At 40.7% G+C, this 20,228-nt stretch overlaps 6 protein-coding genes and 2 long non-coding RNA genes across 8 annotated transcripts in view; 6 read left to right on the top strand and 2 right to left on the bottom strand.

Annotated features, from left to right (window-relative positions):
• Positions 1-3,158: 3,158 nt before the first annotated feature.
• On the top strand, positions 3,159-5,311 carry LOC145696621 (uncharacterized). Its single transcript, XM_081773688.1, has 10 exons — positions 3,159-3,286; positions 3,331-3,454; positions 3,540-3,836; positions 3,880-4,101; positions 4,143-4,317; positions 4,357-4,475; positions 4,525-4,668; positions 4,708-4,877; positions 4,916-5,094; positions 5,134-5,311. The coding sequence occupies exons 1-10, from the start codon at positions 3,223-3,225 to the stop codon at positions 5,305-5,307; spliced, it is 1,668 nt and encodes a 555-aa protein (XP_081629814.1). The 5' UTR covers positions 3,159-3,222; the 3' UTR covers positions 5,308-5,311.
• Positions 5,312-5,708: 397 nt separating this feature from the next.
• LOC145697157 (uncharacterized) lies at positions 5,709-7,503 on the top strand. The gene is made up of 7 exons (XM_081774318.1): positions 5,709-5,999; positions 6,042-6,123; positions 6,238-6,649; positions 6,690-6,787; positions 6,878-6,951; positions 6,999-7,088; positions 7,232-7,503. Exons 1-7 carry the CDS (start codon positions 5,733-5,735, stop codon positions 7,397-7,399), a joined length of 1,191 nt encoding a protein of 396 aa, XP_081630444.1. The 5' UTR covers positions 5,709-5,732; the 3' UTR covers positions 7,400-7,503.
• A 3,302-nt stretch (positions 7,504-10,805) lies between these two features.
• LOC145697694 (uncharacterized) lies at positions 10,806-12,061 on the top strand. Its single transcript, XM_081774909.1, has 7 exons — positions 10,806-10,858; positions 10,942-11,060; positions 11,119-11,375; positions 11,422-11,491; positions 11,533-11,730; positions 11,819-11,897; positions 11,941-12,061. The coding sequence occupies exons 1-7, from the start codon at positions 10,806-10,808 to the stop codon at positions 12,029-12,031; spliced, it is 867 nt and encodes a 288-aa protein (XP_081631035.1). The 3' UTR covers positions 12,032-12,061.
• Positions 12,062-12,336: 275 nt separating this feature from the next.
• On the top strand, positions 12,337-12,645 carry LOC145699208 (uncharacterized). Its single transcript, XR_014133989.1, has 2 exons — positions 12,337-12,470; positions 12,517-12,645. It is a non-coding gene; the product is annotated as an uncharacterized LOC145699208 (long non-coding RNA).
• A 1,178-nt stretch (positions 12,646-13,823) lies between these two features.
• Positions 13,824-18,112, top strand: LOC145700233 (uncharacterized). The gene is made up of 9 exons (XM_081777487.1): positions 13,824-13,973; positions 14,100-14,264; positions 15,411-15,604; positions 15,776-16,024; positions 16,495-16,668; positions 16,714-16,794; positions 17,212-17,287; positions 17,334-17,636; positions 17,815-18,112. Exons 1-9 carry the CDS (start codon positions 13,908-13,910, stop codon positions 17,851-17,853), a joined length of 1,347 nt encoding a protein of 448 aa, XP_081633613.1. The 5' UTR covers positions 13,824-13,907; the 3' UTR covers positions 17,854-18,112.
• LOC145700238 (uncharacterized) lies at positions 14,288-15,245 on the bottom strand. Its single transcript, XR_014134178.1, has 5 exons — positions 15,123-15,245; positions 14,975-15,044; positions 14,695-14,934; positions 14,583-14,656; positions 14,288-14,431 (listed from the first exon to the last, which is right to left on the bottom strand). It is a non-coding gene; the product is annotated as an uncharacterized LOC145700238 (long non-coding RNA).
• Positions 18,113-18,134: 22 nt separating the features above from the next.
• Positions 18,135-19,725, top strand: LOC145700235 (polyadenylate-binding protein 2-like). The gene is made up of 5 exons (XM_081777489.1): positions 18,135-18,245; positions 18,297-18,402; positions 18,467-18,540; positions 18,583-18,687; positions 19,102-19,725. Exons 2-5 carry the CDS (start codon positions 18,330-18,332, stop codon positions 19,345-19,347), a joined length of 498 nt encoding a protein of 165 aa, XP_081633615.1. The 5' UTR covers positions 18,135-18,245; positions 18,297-18,329; the 3' UTR covers positions 19,348-19,725.
• A 46-nt stretch (positions 19,726-19,771) lies between these two features.
• The window catches only part of LOC145697693 (uncharacterized), a 605-nt gene continuing 148 nt past the window's right edge, over positions 19,772-20,228 (bottom strand). Inside the window, exons 2-3 of the mRNA XM_081774908.1 lie at positions 20,087-20,224; positions 19,772-20,041 (exon numbers count right to left, since the gene is read on the bottom strand). Coding sequence (XP_081631034.1) covers positions 19,801-20,041; positions 20,087-20,224 — 379 coding nt within the window. The 3' untranslated portion in view covers positions 19,772-19,800. The remainder of the gene's footprint in view (positions 20,042-20,086; positions 20,225-20,228) is intronic.

Below are 20,228 nucleotides of genomic sequence, written 5' to 3'. Positions count from 1 at the left end.
ATTAGAATTCTCGAGCTACTTCTAAGCAGCGGCCTTTTAATTTCGATAAAACAAACGAAACTTGCAAACTTGCCCGCTCAATAAGCCTTGTGACGACGTCCGTTTTACCGCTCAAATCAACTGCCGTTTTTTGTCGCCGCTTTTTGCTGTTTTCTCGTCGCAATCGCCGCACATTATGAAATTTTCAAAGAGCAGATTTTTCGCTGATCTCGAATCAGTTCTGCGAATTCTATGAAAAATCTTTTTGAAATTTGTGAATTTTCTGAAAAACTTTATTAAGAAAAAGCTCCAGTAACTCAATTAGCAAGCTCGTTTAGGCAGCAGCAATCTGTATGTTAGAAATGTTCAGCCATGTTCACCTCGTAAGATCAGCTGATTTGCTTGGTTTAGAACCCCCGGTGTTTTCTTATATAACAGCGCTTGTAATCTCATTTTCAGTAAGCAAAAAAAAAATATGATGAGAAATTTAATATTTCTGTCTTTTTCTTCAGTTTTTTCGCAAGAATCAAATATCGGAAAATCGAAGGGAAACTCGAAGTGTTATGAGCGACCCAAAGGCGGAATAACAAATGCATGCTGCGACGGATTTTCAGAAGATTGCTATGGCTGTCACCCTGACCTCGTTGCCCAGGGAATACCCTGTGTCGATCAGCCAAAAGCTCCGTTCGGTGTCAACGGTTTGGAGCTTTCCGCTAATGACGAAAGAGACTGTTACTGCGACGCAGAGTGCATTGACTATGGTGATTGCTGTAAGGACCACTATATAACATGCAGACGGCTTTATAACGAGGATCAGCTTGCAGTACTGGAAGCCTTTCTTGCCACTTCATCTACGACTACAACAACAACAACGACGACAACCTCAACGACAACCTCGACGACAACCTCGACGACAACCTCAACGACGACCTCGACGACGATCACAACGACAACCACAACGACGACCTCAACCCCAACAACTTCAACTACAACGACGACTTCAACTCTCTACACAACAGATTTTCAGCTTATTACTCCTATCAAGCCAGCAACTAATTGTGGTCGAGGAGGATGCGTGTGAGTTATCACCCCTAAGATACGAAAGCCTTTCGTCGATAGCTCTTTCCGTCGAATCTAAAAACCGCTGATATATATATAGATAAAAAACCGTTTGTTCAGCTCTACCGGTCCAACAAAAACGCCGAGTCCAATCGACGACTTAGCAACGGAAACGTCTTGGATTTTCAACAATCTTTTCGGCTTACTGAGAACAGCGCTGCACATGCGATTCGGAAACAGGAGCCGGATGACAACGTTACCTTTTGGGTGGGTCCATTTTGTGAAGGATCACATTAGGTGGGGAAATATGCCAAGCCGAGTTGACAGAGATCATTTTTTCATAACTCGACATTTTTGATTTTTCGAAGTTGAAAATTTGAACTCGCTAAAAAGGCGCGTGTTTAAAGATGAAACGGTGATAAAATTGAATCTTTCTGGCTGAGGATTATCCTCATCGCCGGATTAAGCGCGTTTGTCATCCGAGATGAGCCAGAGACGTGCGAGTTTGAGGACTAAACTTGGCCAGGTTCAACAGTTTTTTCAAGATGCTGAGCTGCATTGCAGGCATGATAAGGTTCGAACATTTGGTAAATTTCTTCTAAGCATTTTTAGCCACCACATCCTGGGCATCCAAACAAAGGCGACCATGAAATGTACGACTCCTACCTTCAGCTGGTTATGCGCGATTTTACCGAGCAAAAGGAAAGGATAGCAAAATCGAGAGTCCAAAAAGTTCATGAGAAAAAAAGCCCAGCTAAACCAAGTCCTAGGTGATCAAAAGAAAAAATAAGCATCGAGCTTAAACCCTTTCCTTTAATGATTTTGAACTTGATACTCACTTGAGCTACCCTTTCTTCTTTCGAAATGATAAAGCTCATCAAATTCTTCAGATTTGAAATTGAAATTCAAGCGGTCAGCTGACGCAAAGTTCTTGAAATGAGCTGGTTTTAGTTTTTTGCTATCCGACTCTGAAGATTTCAGAAGGATTGGACAATTTGCTTGCGATTTATAATTTGTATATTTCTGATTATTTTTTCAAATCACCTGTAAGTTTTATTTTTAAGGCCGTTCATTATTCTGAATTTCAAGCACGACTACCCAACAACCTCCTGTAGCACAACAGACTACTCTGGAATCCGCCGAATGCAGCGATCGATAAGAAAATTGATCAACAAACTCAAGAAACGGTAAGAACTCAGCAAAGGCGGACACTTGATCGGTCAACAAGCAAATTACACAACTAACCAAAAAAACTTAAGGAAGCCGTGAGCCGGGCGATTTCACGGGCGATGTCACGTTGTACCATCTAAACTAGCAGCTCTTCTTCTTTGTAAAAAAATAAACCTCGCGCTTTGTTTTGCTAATTTGAGAAAGTCTCTTATGCAACAGTTATTACCGTTTTTTCTCGTCTGAAGGGCTGGACAAGGCAACCTGTGAAGAAAACCTGAGTCAGGGTCTGAAAGAGCTGAAATGAAAAGCCGTCCAGCGGCTTTTTTTTATAACGTAGCCGCAAAGCGGCTTCGCTAGAATTTTTTATAGATCATAATAATTATATTCGCGAAGCCGCTATGCGGCTTCGTTTTTAAAAAAAGCCGCTACGCGGCTTTCCAGTTCCTTTTTTTTAACCCTGACTCAGGTTTTCTTCACAGGTTGCCGAACCCAGCTTTGAGCTTTTTACTTTTTTTACTTTTTAATTCAATAAATTTTTCTTTCGAAGAAACCATTTGGGCAAAAGAAGAGGTGTATTGGTAATAAGGCTTTAATTTTTGAGCAGTTCTTCCGGACTTACAAATGTTGGGCTTCGAGAGGAGAAACGTGTCCGCCAGCGCACGCTCTTTTCGAAAAGCAGCTTATGCATTAGTAGCGGGTTAAGGATTTTGCAAAAGCTTGACAAATGACATAGTCACTTTTCGCTCGCTAAGGCGAGGAAAGAATAATAAGCCGAGAATTAAACTTATGCGGATTTTCTTTTTCACACAAAGTCAAGGTCAGAAATTGCAAAATTTTTTTTATCGAAAACTTGTTTTTTTGGTCTCATCCTTTCTCGTTTCTTTCTCTGTCCTGGTGAGTCAACTGTCCAGCCGCGTCATGCTCAAGGTGTGAGCAGGCCAAAAAATCCCTATCAGTCCTGCCGCGATCCCTTTTTTCAAAAATCGGAGAGCAAATATTAAAAATTTTGGGAAAATGAGTAACTACAGAGAAATGTTGGAAGATTATCGTGATCTGGATATTGATGAACTTATGAAAGGTAAAATTGAAGATTATTGCACGATGTTAAAAAATTGAAAAAAGGGATGACAGAAGAAGAGCTAAAAGCGCTGGATGAAGAGCTAGAAAGAGATGTTATTCAACCAAATCCGAGTTATTCTTTGAGAGCTCCGACTCCTCCACCACCGATTTCAGATGATGATTCTAGGTTCGTAAATTAATTTTTCGGTCCTCTTTTTTTGTTGCAGGATTTCTTTTTATGATTCATGGGCCTGGTAAAATATCTTTTCTAGCGATGAAGACGTTCGCCCCGATCCCCCAAAACAGCAAATGGTTGGCATTCCCGCCCCTCTTTACCGAAAACTCATCGAAGAAGGAAAAGGCGAGTGGATCGAGCACCCCGCTTTTGGCCGCGTTTTTCAACCAGACTTGAGCTGCGTCCCTGCAGAACTCCTACGTCCTGCTCCAGTTGATCAAGTCAAAAGAATTGAAAAAGACGTGAAGCAAGATCCAGACTGGATGGCAAAGCAGTTGAGATCTGTTCAAATCGACACGCAACGAATGAATAATCCGGAAGACATGAATCAACAGTAATTTTTCCCTCCTTTTTTCATCTTCAAATTAAATTTTCAGACGTTTGCAAGACCAGATTGGGCGTCTAAATTCGATTCCGAAGCGCAAAGAAGAATATTCTCGCCAATTTACGAACAAAACTGACCGCCAGCTGAATCAGGTGAAATCCGCGTTGCAACAAGTTGACCATGACGAAATCCAACGATTCAAAGAAGAGTACCACGAAGAGGACGCTTCTGATGAAGAACTCGTCAATCCAAATTCTCCTGAAGAAATCCTCAGGTACACTCCTATTCCTTTTCGAATCCTTGTAATCTCTGTAGCCGTTGCTGGGAAAATGAGAATGATCTGACGTCCATCAATTTAAACAACATCCTTAACATCCCCCACGAACTCCTTGAAGAATTGATGGAAGCGCTAGAAGAAAACGTCTATGTCCGAGAACTTTCCCTCGTCAATACTGGTCTGACAGACAAAGTAGCCTACGCCCTGGCCAAGGTATAATTTATATGAAGAAAAATATGATCGATTGTTTAGATGCTGAAAAGAAATAGAACACTGGAAAAAGTATCGGTCGAATCAAACTTTATCACTGGTGATGGAGCGGCGAAAATTGTCAAAGCGCTGCAAAAGAATACAGTTTTATCTGAGCTGAGGTAATTCTTTAATGTTTTGAAGCATAACTGAGCTCGATTCTTCTTTCAGGATTGATAACCAGCGGCATATATTTGGTCAAAACGTCGAGCAAGAATTTGTCAAGTATCTCCGTCACAATGAAACACTCTGCCGCTTCGGGTACCAGTTTGGCAATGCGGGCCATCGAATGACTTGCAACAACTTCTTGACCAGGTATTTCATCGCTGATCAACATGTTTTCAATCAGTCTAGAAACACTGACAAGAAAAGGCGAGAAAGAATGGCGCTCAAAAAAGCTCTCGGAGGAAGTGCAAGACAGCCAAAGAAGCAAATCAAAGTTGTTTCAACTGCGAAAAAGAGAAAAGGATCCCTGCGGGAAATGCAACAAGCTCCTGCCGGACAAATTCCTCTTCCGCGCCGAGGTAAACTGCATTGAAAGATGGGTTTCTAGGGGTTCTAGTGACGGAGCGAGAAAACGACTTGGGAGACAGCGACATCACAAGCATGCTTGAAAAACTAGATCCAGCGGAAATGGCTCGATTGGAAGAATATTTCAAAGCAAAGGGAGGTGGCGGAGGAGCACCATCTTCATCTGCCCGTGCTCCTCCTCCTCCACCAGCTCCAGCTGCCCCGACAATGGTAAAATATTTCCCGAACCATCTTTTTAAAAAATTCTAGCGACCGCCAAGCGCGTCAGCTCATTCGAAATCCGCGAGAAAGAATCTCCTAAACGAACTCGCCGGAGAAAAATCGCTGCGAAAAGTCGTCGCTCCACAACAAAAACTGATTTTGCCAGAAGCAATTGGGTCCGAAGAAAATTCGAAATATTCTGTAACTCCTTCGAACGAGTAAATAAACTGCAATTTGTAAATCAAGACGTCTCAGAACCTTTTTAAAAATAAAGTGTCTCGTAGAATGAACTCGGTAAAGAATAGAATGTTTATCCAGCACAGATGAATGGGATTAAAAGACGTGTTGTTAGAAAATAATAAGGTTTTAGGTGACATAAGACTAGAAAAATAGATTTTCAAAATTTGATACTCGAGACCGAACTAGTCGTTTTTATTCGCATTTCTTGCAGAAATCGTCTGAGACAATGAATTGTGCTTAGGCATGATTCGTTTACGCATGTAATCTGTCCGCTTATCGTCCCCGTCTCCGATATCTCTAGCGCCATCGTCCAAGTAATCACCTTCATCACCCATATAAAATGTCATTTTTTCAATCAGCCTCATTACTTCTCAAAATTTCTATTCTTTTCAACATATTTTTTCAAAATGAGAAATATTTTGACGCTACCGATTTTGTTAATATCCAGCGCGTTTGGTCAAAAAATCGCAGCGATTCAGCAAAAATACTCTTCGACATTCACGCCAAAACGAATAATTAGAGAAAGACTGAACAAATCTAAGGCCTTTCATTTGGCAAGGAAAGAAAGTTCATCCAGTTGCGCGTTACGAGGAGTGGGGAGGGAACAGCAGTGCTGCAATGGAGTTGATATTGAATGCTTTGGATGCAACCCAATTTTACTTGGTTTTGGAATCGTAAGTTTTTGAAATCAAGGACTCTTTTTAATTTATTTCTAGCCTTGTGAACAACAAACAGCATCAGCAGGAGATGATTTAAGAAGAGATTGCTTTTGCGATTCATCATGCATTATTTTTGACGGTAATAACGATGATTGCATATCTATGGAATTCAAGCGACCTTTAAGAGCGTCAGCTTTAATAACTGAAAGCTTTTATTTATTATTGGCCCGATAAAATTATAACGTTTTTGAAGATTGCTGTCAAGATCACTATGCTACATGCACCCATTTGTACCCAAACGCAACAACAACTTTGACAACAAAAACAACGACAACTACGACTACTACAACAACAACAAGCACTACGACAACTACGACGTCTACAACAACGACGACAACGACGACAACCACTACAACTACTACAACGACAAGTACCACAACGACTACATCGACAACAACGACATCATCAACGACGACAAGAACCACTACAACAACAAAGAAAACAACATCAACCACAACAACAAAATCCACAACAATAACAACCGCAGAATCAACAACCAGAACGACCTCAACAACAAAAACATCAACGACATCATCTGATTCTGCTCCTCCAAGAGAATCTTGGATCTTTATCGAGCTTTTCCGAATTTTCAGAGAACACCTCAAGTAATTATTCCTCGCGCATTTCAGCCTTTTTATTATCTAGTGATCGATGGCTGAAAGAAGTCAAGCATCCAAACATGCAGAAGAAATATAATCACGCTTACAGTTATATGCTCAACGCAGAGCATAATTGTCGACTAGGTATTCTTTAAAGACTTGATACTTCTTTCGAACTTTTTTGATCAATGATATATTTGAAAATTTCTTTAAAGATTTTTCTTAAAATTTAAGATTTGCTCCCATATCCCGGAGAGCCAAACCAGGGAGTTGTCAAAACCTACGACGATATTTTTGATGCGACAAAGGTAAAAATTCTAAAAAGAAGAGATATTCTTCATTATGGTTATTTCAGAAGAGCTCTGGAAATGACTACGCAACTCGGATGCAAATTCTGTCGGATGGTTTCCAGCGGTACATCAACGAATATTACTACGCTCGTGAGGTATGAAAAGTGAACGCGGGATAATACCATGGATAAGGGTTAACGGCTTAGCGCCAATTTACGTGGAGCATTTAGACGCTCCAGCTGAATGCATATTGTATTTCTATGTTCAACCTAAATCTAGTACAAACTCGTTTTTTCAGACAACAAAGAATATTCAAGGCTGTGACGGAAAACACGTGAAAGGCAAAGTGAGCAAAGGCAAGCAATACCGACTAAAACGGCTTCTTCGAAAAATTGCAAAGCCAATTCGAAAAGTCGTCCGACGAAAACGCCAAGACGAAAAACGAAAAAATCAGCAAGACGAATAAGACATTTCAATATTCGGATGAAGACGCTGTGAAAGAAATGATTGTTGTACAAAGTTCTTTTTATTTGCCTTTTTATATTTTTGAAATAAAGATTGAGAAACATCTTTCCATTTTTCGTTTTGTTTTTATGACACGGTAATATTTATATTTGCGCTAGTTAATGTTTAGCGAAGGGAAAAGACAGACCGAGAAGAGGAAAAATAAGTAAAATAGCGCGATTTTATTCTGAATCGGCGGTTTTTATTTCATTTTTTTTCAATGAGTATTGCATCATACCCAGAAGAGTTATCCAAGCAGAATGTCAGAGAATGGCTTGAGGACTTTTTGCCAAGAATTAAGAGAGAAACATCGAGAAATGACAAGGATCGGCTTCTGCTTACAATTGATCAGATGGATTTTAAAACAAAGAACGCTAATAAGTTAATAACTTACTAATAGTAATAACTCATGGAAACAAGGCTCATGGTCAGCTGTTAAATTCAAAGAAAATGAAGGGATTCTTTATTTCAAGTCGGGAAAACAGAAATTCAAAATGACACCATTCCAAAGCCGAATAATTGCAAATAATCCAGAATTAATCGATGCTCAAATTGAGAGATCAGAATTAAAAGAAGAACGAGGAACATGGTTTCTCGAAACATCGATTTTTGACAATATTATCTCAACAGGAGGCGAAGCGCTTGTCATTTCTCAACAGTTTGATGAGTTGATGACTGCTGTTAGGGTTCAAGTAAATTTCTTATCGTTAATCGAGAAAACACGGTTAAATTTAGGTCTTTGATCCATCATTATTTGTCTCTAATCAGAATGTTTCTTTCAATATTCATGTGTCAAAAGGTGGTCATGAAAATTATTAAAATATTTTGATGTTATTTTAGATTTTGATATTGCGAAAGCTGAGGATGGCACAAAACGCGATCATAAATCTATTCCTTACCATGAAAATGTTATAAAAAACTTTGTCCATGTTGAGATTTTGGATGAATCTCAATCTTATTGCCTTGGATCTGTGACAATAATGGAAAAGGGCGAACAGTGTTTGAGAGATTTGCTGAGACAGAATACCTTAACGATGAAAGAACGGAGCGCAATAGCAAATGATGTACTACAAGGTTTCAGATATCTTCGAAAAATCGGCATCGAGCAGCATTTCGATCTAAAGCTGGAAAATGTTATCCTTATAAATGGCACCGCTAAAATAATTGATTTTGGTGTTATTCAGGACACAAGCGGACGACTAAGCTACAAACAAATGGGCTATTCAAATACGAAAAGATGAGAATCTTTGTAAGTCAGACTTGGTTTCTCAATTTATTTTTGCAACTTAATTCCTTTTAGACTCTGGTTCACCTGGTTTCTGTTCAGGGAGACAGATCTTGGGAGATTATTTGGATTCCCACATCTTTCGTAAAACATCAAAATCAGGTCTTCCAGAAACTGTCAAAAAGACGATTGTGTATATTTTGACGGAATGGAAATCAGCATGGATCTTATTGAACGAACCTATTGATAAGGACGAGAAGAAAAGACTCAAAGATTCTTCCGATGATTTGGGCGCTCTGCATGACTTGTACAACAGAGATTTCTCTGACGCTATTTTCAAAAGCCCAAATTCAAAATTCAAAAAATTCACAATAATGTTTATTACCTCAAAAATAATAACCCTACAGAACACATCACAAAACCTTTGCCTAAATGACAAAAATTTAACAAAATCGATTGGTGTCCATTATCTGAAGAATCGCCTCACGAAGACCATAAAAACAGGTTTCAAGAACCTCACGAAAAGTTTGATGAACCAAAAAGAATCAAATTTATGCGTGCCGATATCGGTCACAACTTTACTACGATGGGCCATGAAAAATGATTTGACCAGGATAATAAAAAAAGAATCAGAATGGTCTTTCGACAATATCTTTCTTTTGTTGACAATGATAATATATCCTCGAAGTTTAGCCGGTTTGAACCTGAATCCCAATCTGAAGGAAACAAATTTTCAAGAAACAGAAATCGAGCTTCTCCTGAAAAGGCTCAAGTATGAAACCTTTTTCTGCAAAAGTGGATGGGCAATCATCTGGAACAATGTTGACTTACCGAAATTCGAATACAAGAAAGTCCATCTCCACTAGAAATTTGATACAAATCGCCCTCTTACAGTCACTGGCGCTTATCTTACTGACGGGGAAGTGTTTTTTCATCAAATGGTTTTGGACCATGTGGATGTTGCATCTGATGAATACGTTATTCAGAACTCTGATCATATTATTGAAGAAGCTCTTCTCCGTATCCCAAGGCAGAACAGATATTATGCTTCTCAACAAATGATGATATCGTGCTATGATGATCGAAGGAATGACTTTATTTACACAGTGTACCATTCTGATTGGGATGATCAAAACAAAAATGTTTTTATGTACTTGGCAAACGAAAAGTTTGACAAAATGGACTCAGAAATTTGGTATCTACTCCCGCAAGCTTACTCAATTACTTTGACAGATGCTTAATGATTGTCTTCTAGTTTTCTTACGATTTATAATAAAATTTTCAGTAAAAACAACGACGTGTTATTTATTTTTCATAAAATCCGCATTGTGTAGTTTTTTCATCTGAGCGTTGTCAGCTGGGTTATCAGCGGGCGGCCCAGCATAATGATAAGGAATGCTTAAAAATACCCCAAGCTCACAGAGGTGCCGTTATCTGTGTCGTCATGTTCCCAAAATAGCGGAAACCGCAGCAGCGGAGTTTCAGGAATCTTGAGCTGCAATACTTTTGGGAAAGAATTAGCGGCAACTATTTCCTCCAAGACTCGATGCAATTTTCAAGTAATGAAAATATCTATCTAACAGCGTCGCAGTAAGAAGCGTTAGAAGCGTCGCTGGCTTGTCAAAGTCCGTCCGGCACAGGAAGTCGTTCTTATTTTGATTTTTCGAGAGGGTTAGCTGGGTGCTTCATGATTAGCAGAGTACTTCCTTCTATCAAAATAGGGTTATCTGAAAGCTCAGTTTCAAATCCACGTGGATAGAAAGAAGAATGGCGATTGATGCAACCATTTTCATAACTTGAATGGAATAATTTCGATTCCACCACATTTTTAAATTTTAGAACAATTATATAGCAATTTTACTTGTATAGAAAATAAATCTTAATCATATCATGGCTTATTTAATTAAAATATCCTGAATTTTTTGAATACTGGTAAATCAGGGTCCTCAACAATCAAATTGATGAATTTTGATTATTAAAACTTTAACAAGGCAAAAATGAGTCACTAAAAGTGCGCCCTGCGCTATCTTCAGCATTCCTCAGGTGGCGCTACAGTAAGCTCTTCGCTCTGCGCTAGAATCAATCTTCTTCTCAGATTGCCATTTTTTGAACAGGACTTCGGTGATAAACTGGGTCTCGGAACATGAGATTTTTCAGCTCACTTTTGATAGCTTTTGCTTCTTCAAACAGGAACTGGTTTAAGAGAATCTTCATCGAGAAAATACCAATTTTCGGTCCATTTTTTCGAATCGAAAATCAATTGTTAACCAGATCAAAAGGGTAAAGCAGACCTACGAGAGCTTCTGGGCTTCAGAGAATCCTCAAACAGTAGCTGAAGATGCTGGGAAGCAATTTTTCGATCGAACTCTTGGAACTGGCATTGACCGAAGTAGAAAGAGTAAGTTTTTTTGTCAAATTGATAAAAACCTCTGCATAATTATCACTCAAAACTTCAGTCTACAAACGATGCTCGATTCGATACGGTCTCGTGTATGCGATCCAGCCAGGTGTTCCAGAGCATCCAAAGCCTGTCGATGTCGTCTGCTCTCCAGGATACAAGCTTGTTCTAGCATCTACTGACCGAAATTACTCCGGGGACCTTGTTTGCCAGCAACGAAAGTTGGTTCCGGCAGTGAAATGCAAAAAGAAAGAGAAAAACCCAAGACCTGAGTGGAAACCTAACTGTCCTCAGCCAATCAAAGATGGAATCAATGTGAGTTTTTGCTTAACCAGTTGACACCCTTAATTCTCATTTTCAGGTGACCGTTGTCGATATGTTCAACCAAAATCAGGGCAAAACTGGCTACGTCTTCCGTCTTGATACTCAAAGTAAGAAAACCATCAAAAACATCTTTCAACCCTCTTTTCAGTGAATGGCGAATACTCGGTTGCTTTTCAATATCCATCCGGGTCGACTGGAGCGAATTTTCAGACCTGGAACTTGGACTTTTTCAACTTTTATCCAGACTTCGTCCTTTTTCATTCTCAACGACCATGGAAGAATCATGAGAAGGATGATCCGAACAAAACAGTCATTCTCGTCGAAAATCTTGATTCTGATGAAATGCGTAAGTCAGAAAGCTGCTGCTTTTAATATTAAGGGTGTCAATTCATTAATTCTTAGAGAACAATATGTGGAAAGTAACGTAATTCTAGCTCGCTTCCATCTCTTCGAAGGCAACTTGAACCGACACGAGTGTTTCCGCAACATCGAGACCCGCGCTTATTCAAAATGGTAAAAATCATCAATCTGCATAATTTTCAAAACTGATTTTTAGGTTTATTGAGACGCGCAAATTTCCAACGCGAGAAAGCATTAGATCGGTTTCCGTCAACCGCGTCACTGGACAAGTTCTTCCCGTTTCTTGAAAAAACTTTCAAACTGTAAATAAAGTATTCGAAACACAAGAAATAACTCTTTTGGAAAGGAGCCAGACCTTGTGAACGGCAACAGCCGCACTCACGTGCCCCTTGGCGCCTCTTCACTAGGTCCGCTTCAGAACAAACAACTTTTAAAAGAGAAAAAAATGAGTCTATATAAAAAAAACTGACGAATCTTTGCCATTCTCCTTTTAGAATCAAGCTCCTCGATTTGATTTCCGAAGATATTTAATTTTATTTATTGCTGACTTTATTTCTTAATAAAACGACATTATAAATATGGATGAATAGTTCTTGGCTTTCAGATAAGATCGTCTGAGGATGCCAAAACATCAACTCGTTGAAAACGCCGTCGAGTTCCTCGCCAAGGTCTTCCCCGGCTGCGTTGGACCCTCTGACATCAAGGAAGAGACCCAGATCACCATCGGTACATTTTGAACTAGAATCGAAATCAGAACTAATCTTTCTTGCAGAAAACTCTCCCGACTCAATTGCTGTGCGACAATAAGAAGAAATCGGACTCGTTCGACCACTGTTGTACTCTGTACTAGAATTTTCAAAATGAAAATTTTCTCTGAATAAAATCAGATTGAGAATTTTAATTATGCAAAAAATATAAGGAAATTTATTGTCAAAATCTGACTCAGAAAATGACCTTTAATACGGATGTTGAGAGTTGACAAGCCATTGTGCGCATACTTCGTCACTTTCTACATCGAGGCATTTGTAAAGGAGTTGTTGAATCTCCCTCATATCCTCCACGTTCTCTTCAGTGCAGGATGAATCTTGTATACAATTAGTAAATCCAGGCAGTTTCGGGCCCGCATATTTGAAAAAGTCTTCGCCCAATTTCAATTTCGCTCGATTCAAGTCCTCAGCACTGACTTTAACAAATCGAAGAGGATCTGCGCTGATGAAAGCAGAAGACGCTTCGTTTGGGATTCACTTTTAACAGAAATAATATGAATAAAAACTATTTGAAACCCTTGACGAAAAAGAAGCCAAACTTCATTTTTCTGACTTTGATATCTCTAAACTGTGCTCAAAGAATCCAAGTGTAAAAAAAGAGTATTCAGAAACAATGATGCCGAAAAAAGAAAACAATGAAGTAAGTTTCCTCTTTTCTGTAGGATATGATAGGAACATAATGGAATTTTGAGTCGGGTGAAAGTTTAAGAATTCTTTCAAACAGATCAGGGATCTCCCTAGATCATCCACTGACTTTATGCATGATTGCCTTTGGTTATCCTCTAACTCCATGCTTCAAATTAGGGGAAGAACAAGGGTTGCATGCATATAGTCAAGGATGGAGTAGGTTACCTACTGTTTAAAACAGACTCTGTTTTAGATAGAAAGGGGACCCCTACTTAAAAGGTTATGAATGCCCTCCTTTCATCAGGAAATCATCCATTCGTCAGGAAACCGGCGGATTTTCCTCACGAATGGAGGATACAAGAATTTTCCTGACGAAAGGAGGGTCACCCGGTGTGAAGAGTACCTTGGCCCATGCGTTGAATAATAGATAGTTAAAATGAAGAAATGAACCTTGGTGTCGAAAATTTGGACTACATTTTCAAGTGCCTGTAGTTCTTCATTCATCGGCGAAATGAGAAAATGATAAATTCACGCCTCGGTCGCGACACAGCCAATCGGCGCCCGCCGCAAAATCGACCAAGAGAGAAATTCTCGAATCGAACAAAAGAAGAAAGATTCTAGAAAAAAGCAAAGATTAAGAAATCTCAACTTATTTCACCCTTATCATCATCTCGATTATTGCCTCGTTTTTAAAATTGAAATTAACTGTAATCAAACATGACTGATCCGAAAATTTATCGAAAATGATGATTCTAGGGAAAAATGGGAGATGAGCTCGAAGTGGGTTGATTACGAAGTCGATGAGTCGGACTCACTTCAGACGATTGCAATTAAGGTACAGTATCTCCGCTTGTAAATCTATGTCAGGGTCCTCATTCCTGTTTCTGGCAACGCAATTTCGACCCCGAAATTTCCTTGCATTAACAGTCCGTCTAGAAATTTGCTTATTCACAAATTTCAGTTTGACGCGCCGGTTTCTGCCCTAAAATCGAGAAACCGCATCTCCGACTCCTCCGATCTCTGGACTGGAAGAGTTATCAAAGTTCCTGAAAACCCGGATCTCGCCAGAAATGACGAAGTCGAAAATGGTATCGACGAAACCCCAGAAGCCATCGGTTTCATCAAGGTAAACGGACGTGATTTCGAGGGTGAAAAGATCTTTATTTTCATATTTTTTGTTGAAAGTTTTGAAAGTTCTGGTTTTGAGCGTTGTTTCCGGTGTGTTCTGGTCTCACGTGGACGGCGTCGACTTGGTTCATTGAAAGAGTTTCCACTCGGACGCGCAGTTTTGTCCTGAAACAAGACGGTTAAAAACGCGGCTTAAAAAAAAGAGCCGCTTGCGACTTTTCTAACTGTTGGTTATTTCTTTTGAAAAGCTGAAACGAAATTCAAGCCGCGCGGCTTCTTCAAAGCATGTTTTTTCAATCAAATTCCAAGCTCTTACTTTGATTTAACGGTGTATCTGCCTGTAGCTGTCGTATTTCTGTCGAGCACATCTCGTCGGCCACTCGAGGGTCCCTGAAAATGACTTACAATTCTTTAAAATCTTCTTCTACCTTCATGGTCCCATTATTCGGCATTCCCGTGAGTCCAAAAGTCGCTGGACGATCCGCCATTTTATCTCAATTCTAAAAATTGAAAGGTGTTTGACATTAGAAAAACGATCTTCATTTTTTGCATTTGATTTATTGTTCTATGGACGGCCTTCTTCGACGATGGTCACTTCAGATTGGACAATTTGGACACCAGTAATGTGGATGGTTTGAGTCGTTTCGACTTCAACGTCGATATCGTAGCTAGAATTGTTGTAGAAAGAGATGAAATGGAAGGGCTTACGATTGAGCAAAGCCGGAAGCCTTTGTCGGAATGTTTCTTTCCCAGCCATTTGGACCTAGAGCTTACGTTTCTGAAAAACAATTATCCGAAATTTTCTCATACTCGAAGGCTGAGGATAAAGAAACGACTTTTTATTCCTGTTACTTACGAATATCCCCATTGCTCGCGTCCCTGATAATCTTCGAAACGGTACCTCCACTGATTCCAGCTCTAGTTTGCGACATATTTTCAAAATGACTCTTTCACCAAAAGGCTTTTAGGGGAACAAGCGTAGCCTTTTTTTAACCGTGGCCGATGATTTTACGTTTTTACGGCGAAATCGTAAAAATTCTTCAGTTGAACAATTCGCGCGCGGAAATCCACGTCAAGTCATAATTTGCGGGGATCAACTCATGAACGAGGAATCCATCAATTTTTGAAATTAAAAATCTTTAAGCTGGACGCTTTCAAACTTCGACCAAACTTCGAGCGGAGCATTTCGTTGAGCGAAATCGATGTCGAAAAAGACTGCGTCGCGGGGGTACTGCTCATCACTCCCTGTGCGCTGATGTTCGACCCCAGCCAGCCTGACCCGGAAAATGGACTGATTCTGCCGATGGCAGATGTTAAAAGAGCTGCGCTCTACAACAGGAATGGCTGCCAAGAAACATAATTTCAAACAGAGCCCGTTTACCTGTAAAGAAAGAGATGGGTCAGGGTCCTGAAAAGGTGACCTTTTGGGCACTTACCCACGCTTCTTCACAGTTTGCCGAGGCTATAGTGAGAAAGCTAGAATAAAGACCTTTCTGTCAGCCTCAAAAGTCCTTCGAACGCGTTCCAGAGCTGGCTGCAAGTATCCGGCTCCTCGCCCGTCTCCTACTTTTCCATTTCTTCATCCGAAACATCCCCCATTCTTACCTGTCTCCAGAAATGGTCTCCCGCCAGACAAGTTGCCACGCCCGGGCTCAAAGCGCCTAAACCGACTCCGAAACAAGCAGAAAATCATGACGAAAACGAAGAAAACTCAGAAAAGGAAAAATCCGGACAGTTTGATGTTGCTTATGTTAGCAGGTAAACTTCCTCAGAGAATCGCTAGAATAGCCGCGTAAATCGTTATTTCTTGCCTTGAGGCAAGAAAATAAAAACATACTCGTATACAGATTTTATTGAAGAACTCAGATTGCATTTTTGCACATTTTCACTGTTTTTAATTAACTTGGGATCAATAATTGTCTCTTTTGGGTAAGCTGATCGAGCGTTCTATTGCTTAGGCTATCCAAATGAATTAAAATTAATTCTGATCAGAGAAAAATCATGTTCAAAAGTCGTAATGCTTCAAAGTTGGCTGGACTTTGCTCGGCAACCTTTGTGGAAACCTGAGTCAGGCCCTTTCTCGCTGGGTTTTAGTGTAATTTAGCAAATATTGACCCGTTTCATTAAATTCTTCTCTTTTATTCGAAAGTGACTGATTCTGAATGAATATTTCTGATCTTTCTCCTCTTTTCAAACTCATCATTCACGAAAGTAATAATTTATTTAAGCGCTTCCTATTTGGAGGAAAACGAAGAATTCTTCTCCTCGGTTGAAAAGAGCTGGCAAATCGAGTCTTACTCCGAGTTCGAGTCCGAGTGGACAAAAGTCGACAAGGACAAAGACGAAGAGCCGGAAATGATCGACGAAATTCCTGACATGACTTGCTCCTCGGACATTCTAAAGTACTATTTTTTATCCTTTCAAAACTAAAAAATGTTTCTATTCAGCATTCAACAAGTTGCAGCAATTAATCAATTTCTCCCAGCAAGATGTATCGGTTCAAAATGGATGCTCAAATATTCTTCAAGGTAAAAATTATGGTCTATACCTAGGATTCAAATCGGGAGAGGAAGGGCTGAGGTAAATTGCGTGGGCGTGTAGGTTGGGCTCTCTCGCTTAGAGGAGAATCCCCCTTCTCCTCGCGGCGGTAAGAGGTAAAAGTGGCACAGCCACCTTTGAGGTAGCTGAGGTGATTCGGAGGCGAAATTTACATTAGCGGGCGCGCTAGCGCTATTCATGTGCAGCGCGCAAAGGGCTTGAAAGAGCGTGATTCATCCAGCGCAGAGGTATCTTGAGGTAGAGCCTCGCTTACCTCTAAGCGCGAGAGCCAAACCTACACACCCACGCAATTTACCTCAGCCCTTCCTCTCCGGATTTGAATCCTAGGTCTATACTAACACGTCCTCATACTGAAGGTATTCGCTATTGTTATTTTTGTATTTCAGAAACCATGGAACTTCAATTGGAACGCTTTATCGTCAAGCCGCCAAAACTTCATCGCCCAATCTTCTCATTATCAAGGTACTCGCTTCTTCCTCGTTCAGCCCCTCCTTCATCCCTTTCCTAGACGCTGTGTGGCTCGACAATAGGAGCACTGGCTTCACACCCGCTCAAAGTACAAGAACACTTCTTCGGCTCTGGGGAGTCGTTTTTATTTCGCTTTAAAAAGTCGAATTCGGCCGACGACTTCGCTCAATTTCCCTGGTCCGGCAAGAACAATTTCTTCACGCGCTGCACGAAAGACACGCTCGTTTTTGGCTCTTCAGAGGGCGACTATGCAATTTGGATTCCTGATAATTTGCTGAGAGGGACGTCGAAGCCTTGTGAAACGTTTATGAATCCGACTTTGACAAGGGAAAAGGATTTTCAGGTATTTTTCATCGTTTGGAGATATCTTACAGATATAGGCGCTCACTGGTCGGGCCCGTCGGGCCTAACCCGCGTATAAGAGGGCTTTTCCTCCGGGATCCCCTTTAGGCCTAACCGAGGGGTGTGGCCCCCAGGGCCCCCTATTCCCTTTACCCAAATTTTCTCATCACTTTCTTCAGATTTGTGATGTGGAGCTCTGGGCCTTCAGCGACATTTGACATCAATCCTTTTTCATCAAATTTTCATGCGTGTTTAAAAATTGTGATCCTCTTGTCTTCCAAACCCCCGCTTCATCGTTGAAAACCAAAAACATTCTCCTTCTACTACTATCTATGTATGTTCAAAGAAATTCCATATTGATTTCGTTTTCAGTTGAATAATTCGATATTTCTATTTGTTCGATTATATCTATTCGGAAAAATATAAAAAATCAAAGAAGCGACAAAAACAATACGTTTTGTCGCCAACAGATCAAAACTTACTGTACGTTTTTAGAATGTCACTGAATGGATCAGATGCTGAGCTAGAAGAGTCGACCGTGCTTGAGGAATCGACCGTTTTGGACGTCGACGAACTCGCCGAAGAAGAAGACGACGTCGAAGATGATCCAGTAAGTCACGATTTTCGGAAGAAGGTCTTGAATCTAGCTTTCTATATTTAGGAATTGGAAGCGATCAAAGAAAGAGTGAAAGCGATGGAGCAGGAAGCCGAGAAGTTGAAAGCGCTACAGTCAGAAGTCGAGCAACAAATCTCTGCTGATGTTCGAGGTAAAGATTCGAGGCACCGATGCCGACTCTGGGGTCTTAGAAAAGGAACTAAATCGTGTTTCAGAGCCTGCAAAAGTGAACTTCCCGACTATGGAGGAAAAGATGGAGACAGACAATCGGTCGATTTATGTCGGACAGGTAATTTTATCGTTATTTCGCTGCTTTTAACGGTGATTTTAGGTAGATTATGCGTGTACAGCTGAAGAGCTTGAGCAACATTTTCACGGCTGCGGGGGGCTGAACAGAGTGACCATCATTTGCGACAAATACAGTGGCCATCCAAAGGTAAGATCAGCAAATTACCAGCTCCTGGGTCGCGAAATGAGACGTGGCAACGGGTCAACTGCCCCGTTTCCCCTTTTGCACAGTTTCGAGACCGGTTACACAGGAACCTGTCTACAGTCAGGACCTGAGCGGGAAACACAGGCCTGTTTAAGACAGAAACAGGAACAGGGACAGCTAAAGAAAATTTTTCCCCCAATTTTACACAGGTACACAGGACAGGCCCAAATTATTACCCGATTTTACACAGGTACTCAGACAGGTCCCCCAAAAACAGGAAACAGGACCTGTGACAGGTTTTTACACAGCTAAGTTTGCCGAGCCCAGACGTATTGCCCCGTTTCAGATCATGCCGGCCCTGAGTCAGGGCAGCTAACTATTTTGCTTCCTGTTTGTTATTTTAACGAGTCTCTTTAGGGATTTGCATACATCGAATTCACAGAAAAAGAATCCGTCGACGCATCCCTGGCCCTGGACGGCTCTGTTCTCCGCGGCCGAGAAATCAAAGTGATGCCAAAACGCACCAATCGTCCAGGAATCAGTTCGACGGACAGAGGTGGCGGCAGAGGAGGATTCAGAGGCCGCGGTCGAGGATATCGCGCCCGTGGAAGAGCCTACTACAGCAACTTTAGCACCAGAGAAGCTCACTACGCGCCCTACTAGTTATAATTTCCAAGTTGTGTCTTTTTTTAGGATTTTTTGAGCTGTTTGAAGGTTGTTTTGCCTTTTTAATAGTTTATGTCATTTTCTGTTACGATTAGTTTCTTTCAATTTTTTCTAAATTAGGATTTGTCTTCTACTGCCCTCAAACAAAAACCAAAACAATCAATTACTGTAAATTGATACAGTATCAATGATACTGTAACTTTCAAAAACGAAAAACAATCGCAATCGCATTTGCTGAAGACGCTTTTTGTTACTCTTTTTCCCAACCGTGTTCTTCCGACTCAGACAAGGCTTGCTGAGATTAAATTGCTTCTGCAGATTATTGAGACAGTTCACTGACGATTTAACTTATTACAATAAATTTCGAAACTGGAATTTGTTTTTCAAAAATAGATTTTTTTCGAAGTCTCATTTTCGCATTTTTTATATTTGAGTAAAAAAGAATTCAGTTTATCGGTGAATGCACCAGGCAGAGACGTATGCGTTTCCACATTCAACAGTTTCCGCTCCAGTGCCAGAAGTGGTCATGTAAGCCGGGTCGGAGGCGAGAATGTTCATGTCTCGCGAGCCGCTACACAAAAAGTGGGCGCCGTTCTTTTTGAGGTGGCCAGCGATGCAGCGGTTGTACTCTTCTCCGCTCTGGAGACTCATGCAACCGTGGGCAGAGTGTTCGCAAGAAGTGGCGAGACCGCTAGAACTCGTTGAATTTCCCTTCGTTAATCATGCTTAAACTCACGCAGAATCGACATCGATTGAAGATTCACCGCAAAGAACTCCTCCGTATCCTTCTTCAGTTGCCTTCCAGTATCCCTCGTAAGCGACGTTGACCCAGTCATCAGCGAAGGCACAGGTGACTTCAATGCTGTACGCAGCGCTGA

The sequence above is a fragment of the Oikopleura dioica genome, chromosome 2 (genome assembly GCF_907165135.1).
Source record: "Oikopleura dioica chromosome 2, OKI2018_I68_1.0, whole genome shotgun sequence".
NCBI lineage: Eukaryota > Metazoa > Chordata > Appendicularia > Copelata > Oikopleuridae > Oikopleura > Oikopleura dioica.
The sequence above is the reverse complement of the archived record's forward strand: the minus strand, read 5'-3'. Positions and strand labels throughout refer to the sequence as shown.

Excerpts from the sequence above, each read along its gene's own strand:
- LOC145697694 (XM_081774909.1), top strand. The coding sequence starts at position 10,806 with ATGAGATTTTTCAGCTCACTTTTGATAGCTTTTGCTTCTTCAAACAGG. Across the intron at positions 10,859-10,941 it reads GCTTCTTCAAACAGGAACTG|GGTAAAGCAGACCTACGAGA; the intron begins GTTTAAGAGAAT and ends CCAGATCAAAAG. Across the intron at positions 11,731-11,818 it reads TCTTGATTCTGATGAAATGC|CTCGCTTCCATCTCTTCGAA; the intron begins GTAAGTCAGAAA and ends ACGTAATTCTAG.
- LOC145697157 (XM_081774318.1), top strand. The coding sequence starts at position 5,733 with ATGAGAAATATTTTGACGCTACCGATTTTGTTAATATCCAGCGCGTTT. Across the intron at positions 6,000-6,041 it reads TTTTACTTGGTTTTGGAATC|CCTTGTGAACAACAAACAGC; the intron begins GTAAGTTTTTGA and ends ATTTATTTCTAG. Across the intron at positions 7,089-7,231 it reads AATATTACTACGCTCGTGAG|ACAACAAAGAATATTCAAGG; the intron begins GTATGAAAAGTG and ends TCGTTTTTTCAG.
- LOC145700233 (XM_081777487.1), top strand. The coding sequence starts at position 13,908 with ATGAGCTCGAAGTGGGTTGATTACGAAGTCGATGAGTCGGACTCACTT. Across the intron at positions 14,265-15,410 it reads AAGCCATCGGTTTCATCAAG|CTGGACGCTTTCAAACTTCG; the intron begins GTAAACGGACGT and ends AAAATCTTTAAG. Across the intron at positions 15,605-15,775 it reads AGAGCTGCGCTCTACAACAG|TCCTTCGAACGCGTTCCAGA; the intron begins GAATGGCTGCCA and ends CAGCCTCAAAAG.
- LOC145700235 (XM_081777489.1), top strand. The coding sequence starts at position 18,330 with ATGGAGCAGGAAGCCGAGAAGTTGAAAGCGCTACAGTCAGAAGTCGAG. Across the intron at positions 18,403-18,466 it reads AATCTCTGCTGATGTTCGAG|AGCCTGCAAAAGTGAACTTC; the intron begins GTAAAGATTCGA and ends ATCGTGTTTCAG. Across the intron at positions 18,688-19,101 it reads AATACAGTGGCCATCCAAAG|GGATTTGCATACATCGAATT; the intron begins GTAAGATCAGCA and ends GAGTCTCTTTAG.
- LOC145696621 (XM_081773688.1), top strand. The coding sequence starts at position 3,223 with ATGAGTAACTACAGAGAAATGTTGGAAGATTATCGTGATCTGGATATT. Across the intron at positions 3,287-3,330 it reads TATTGATGAACTTATGAAAG|GGATGACAGAAGAAGAGCTA; the intron begins GTAAAATTGAAG and ends AATTGAAAAAAG. Across the intron at positions 4,318-4,356 it reads TAGCCTACGCCCTGGCCAAG|ATGCTGAAAAGAAATAGAAC; the intron begins GTATAATTTATA and ends TCGATTGTTTAG.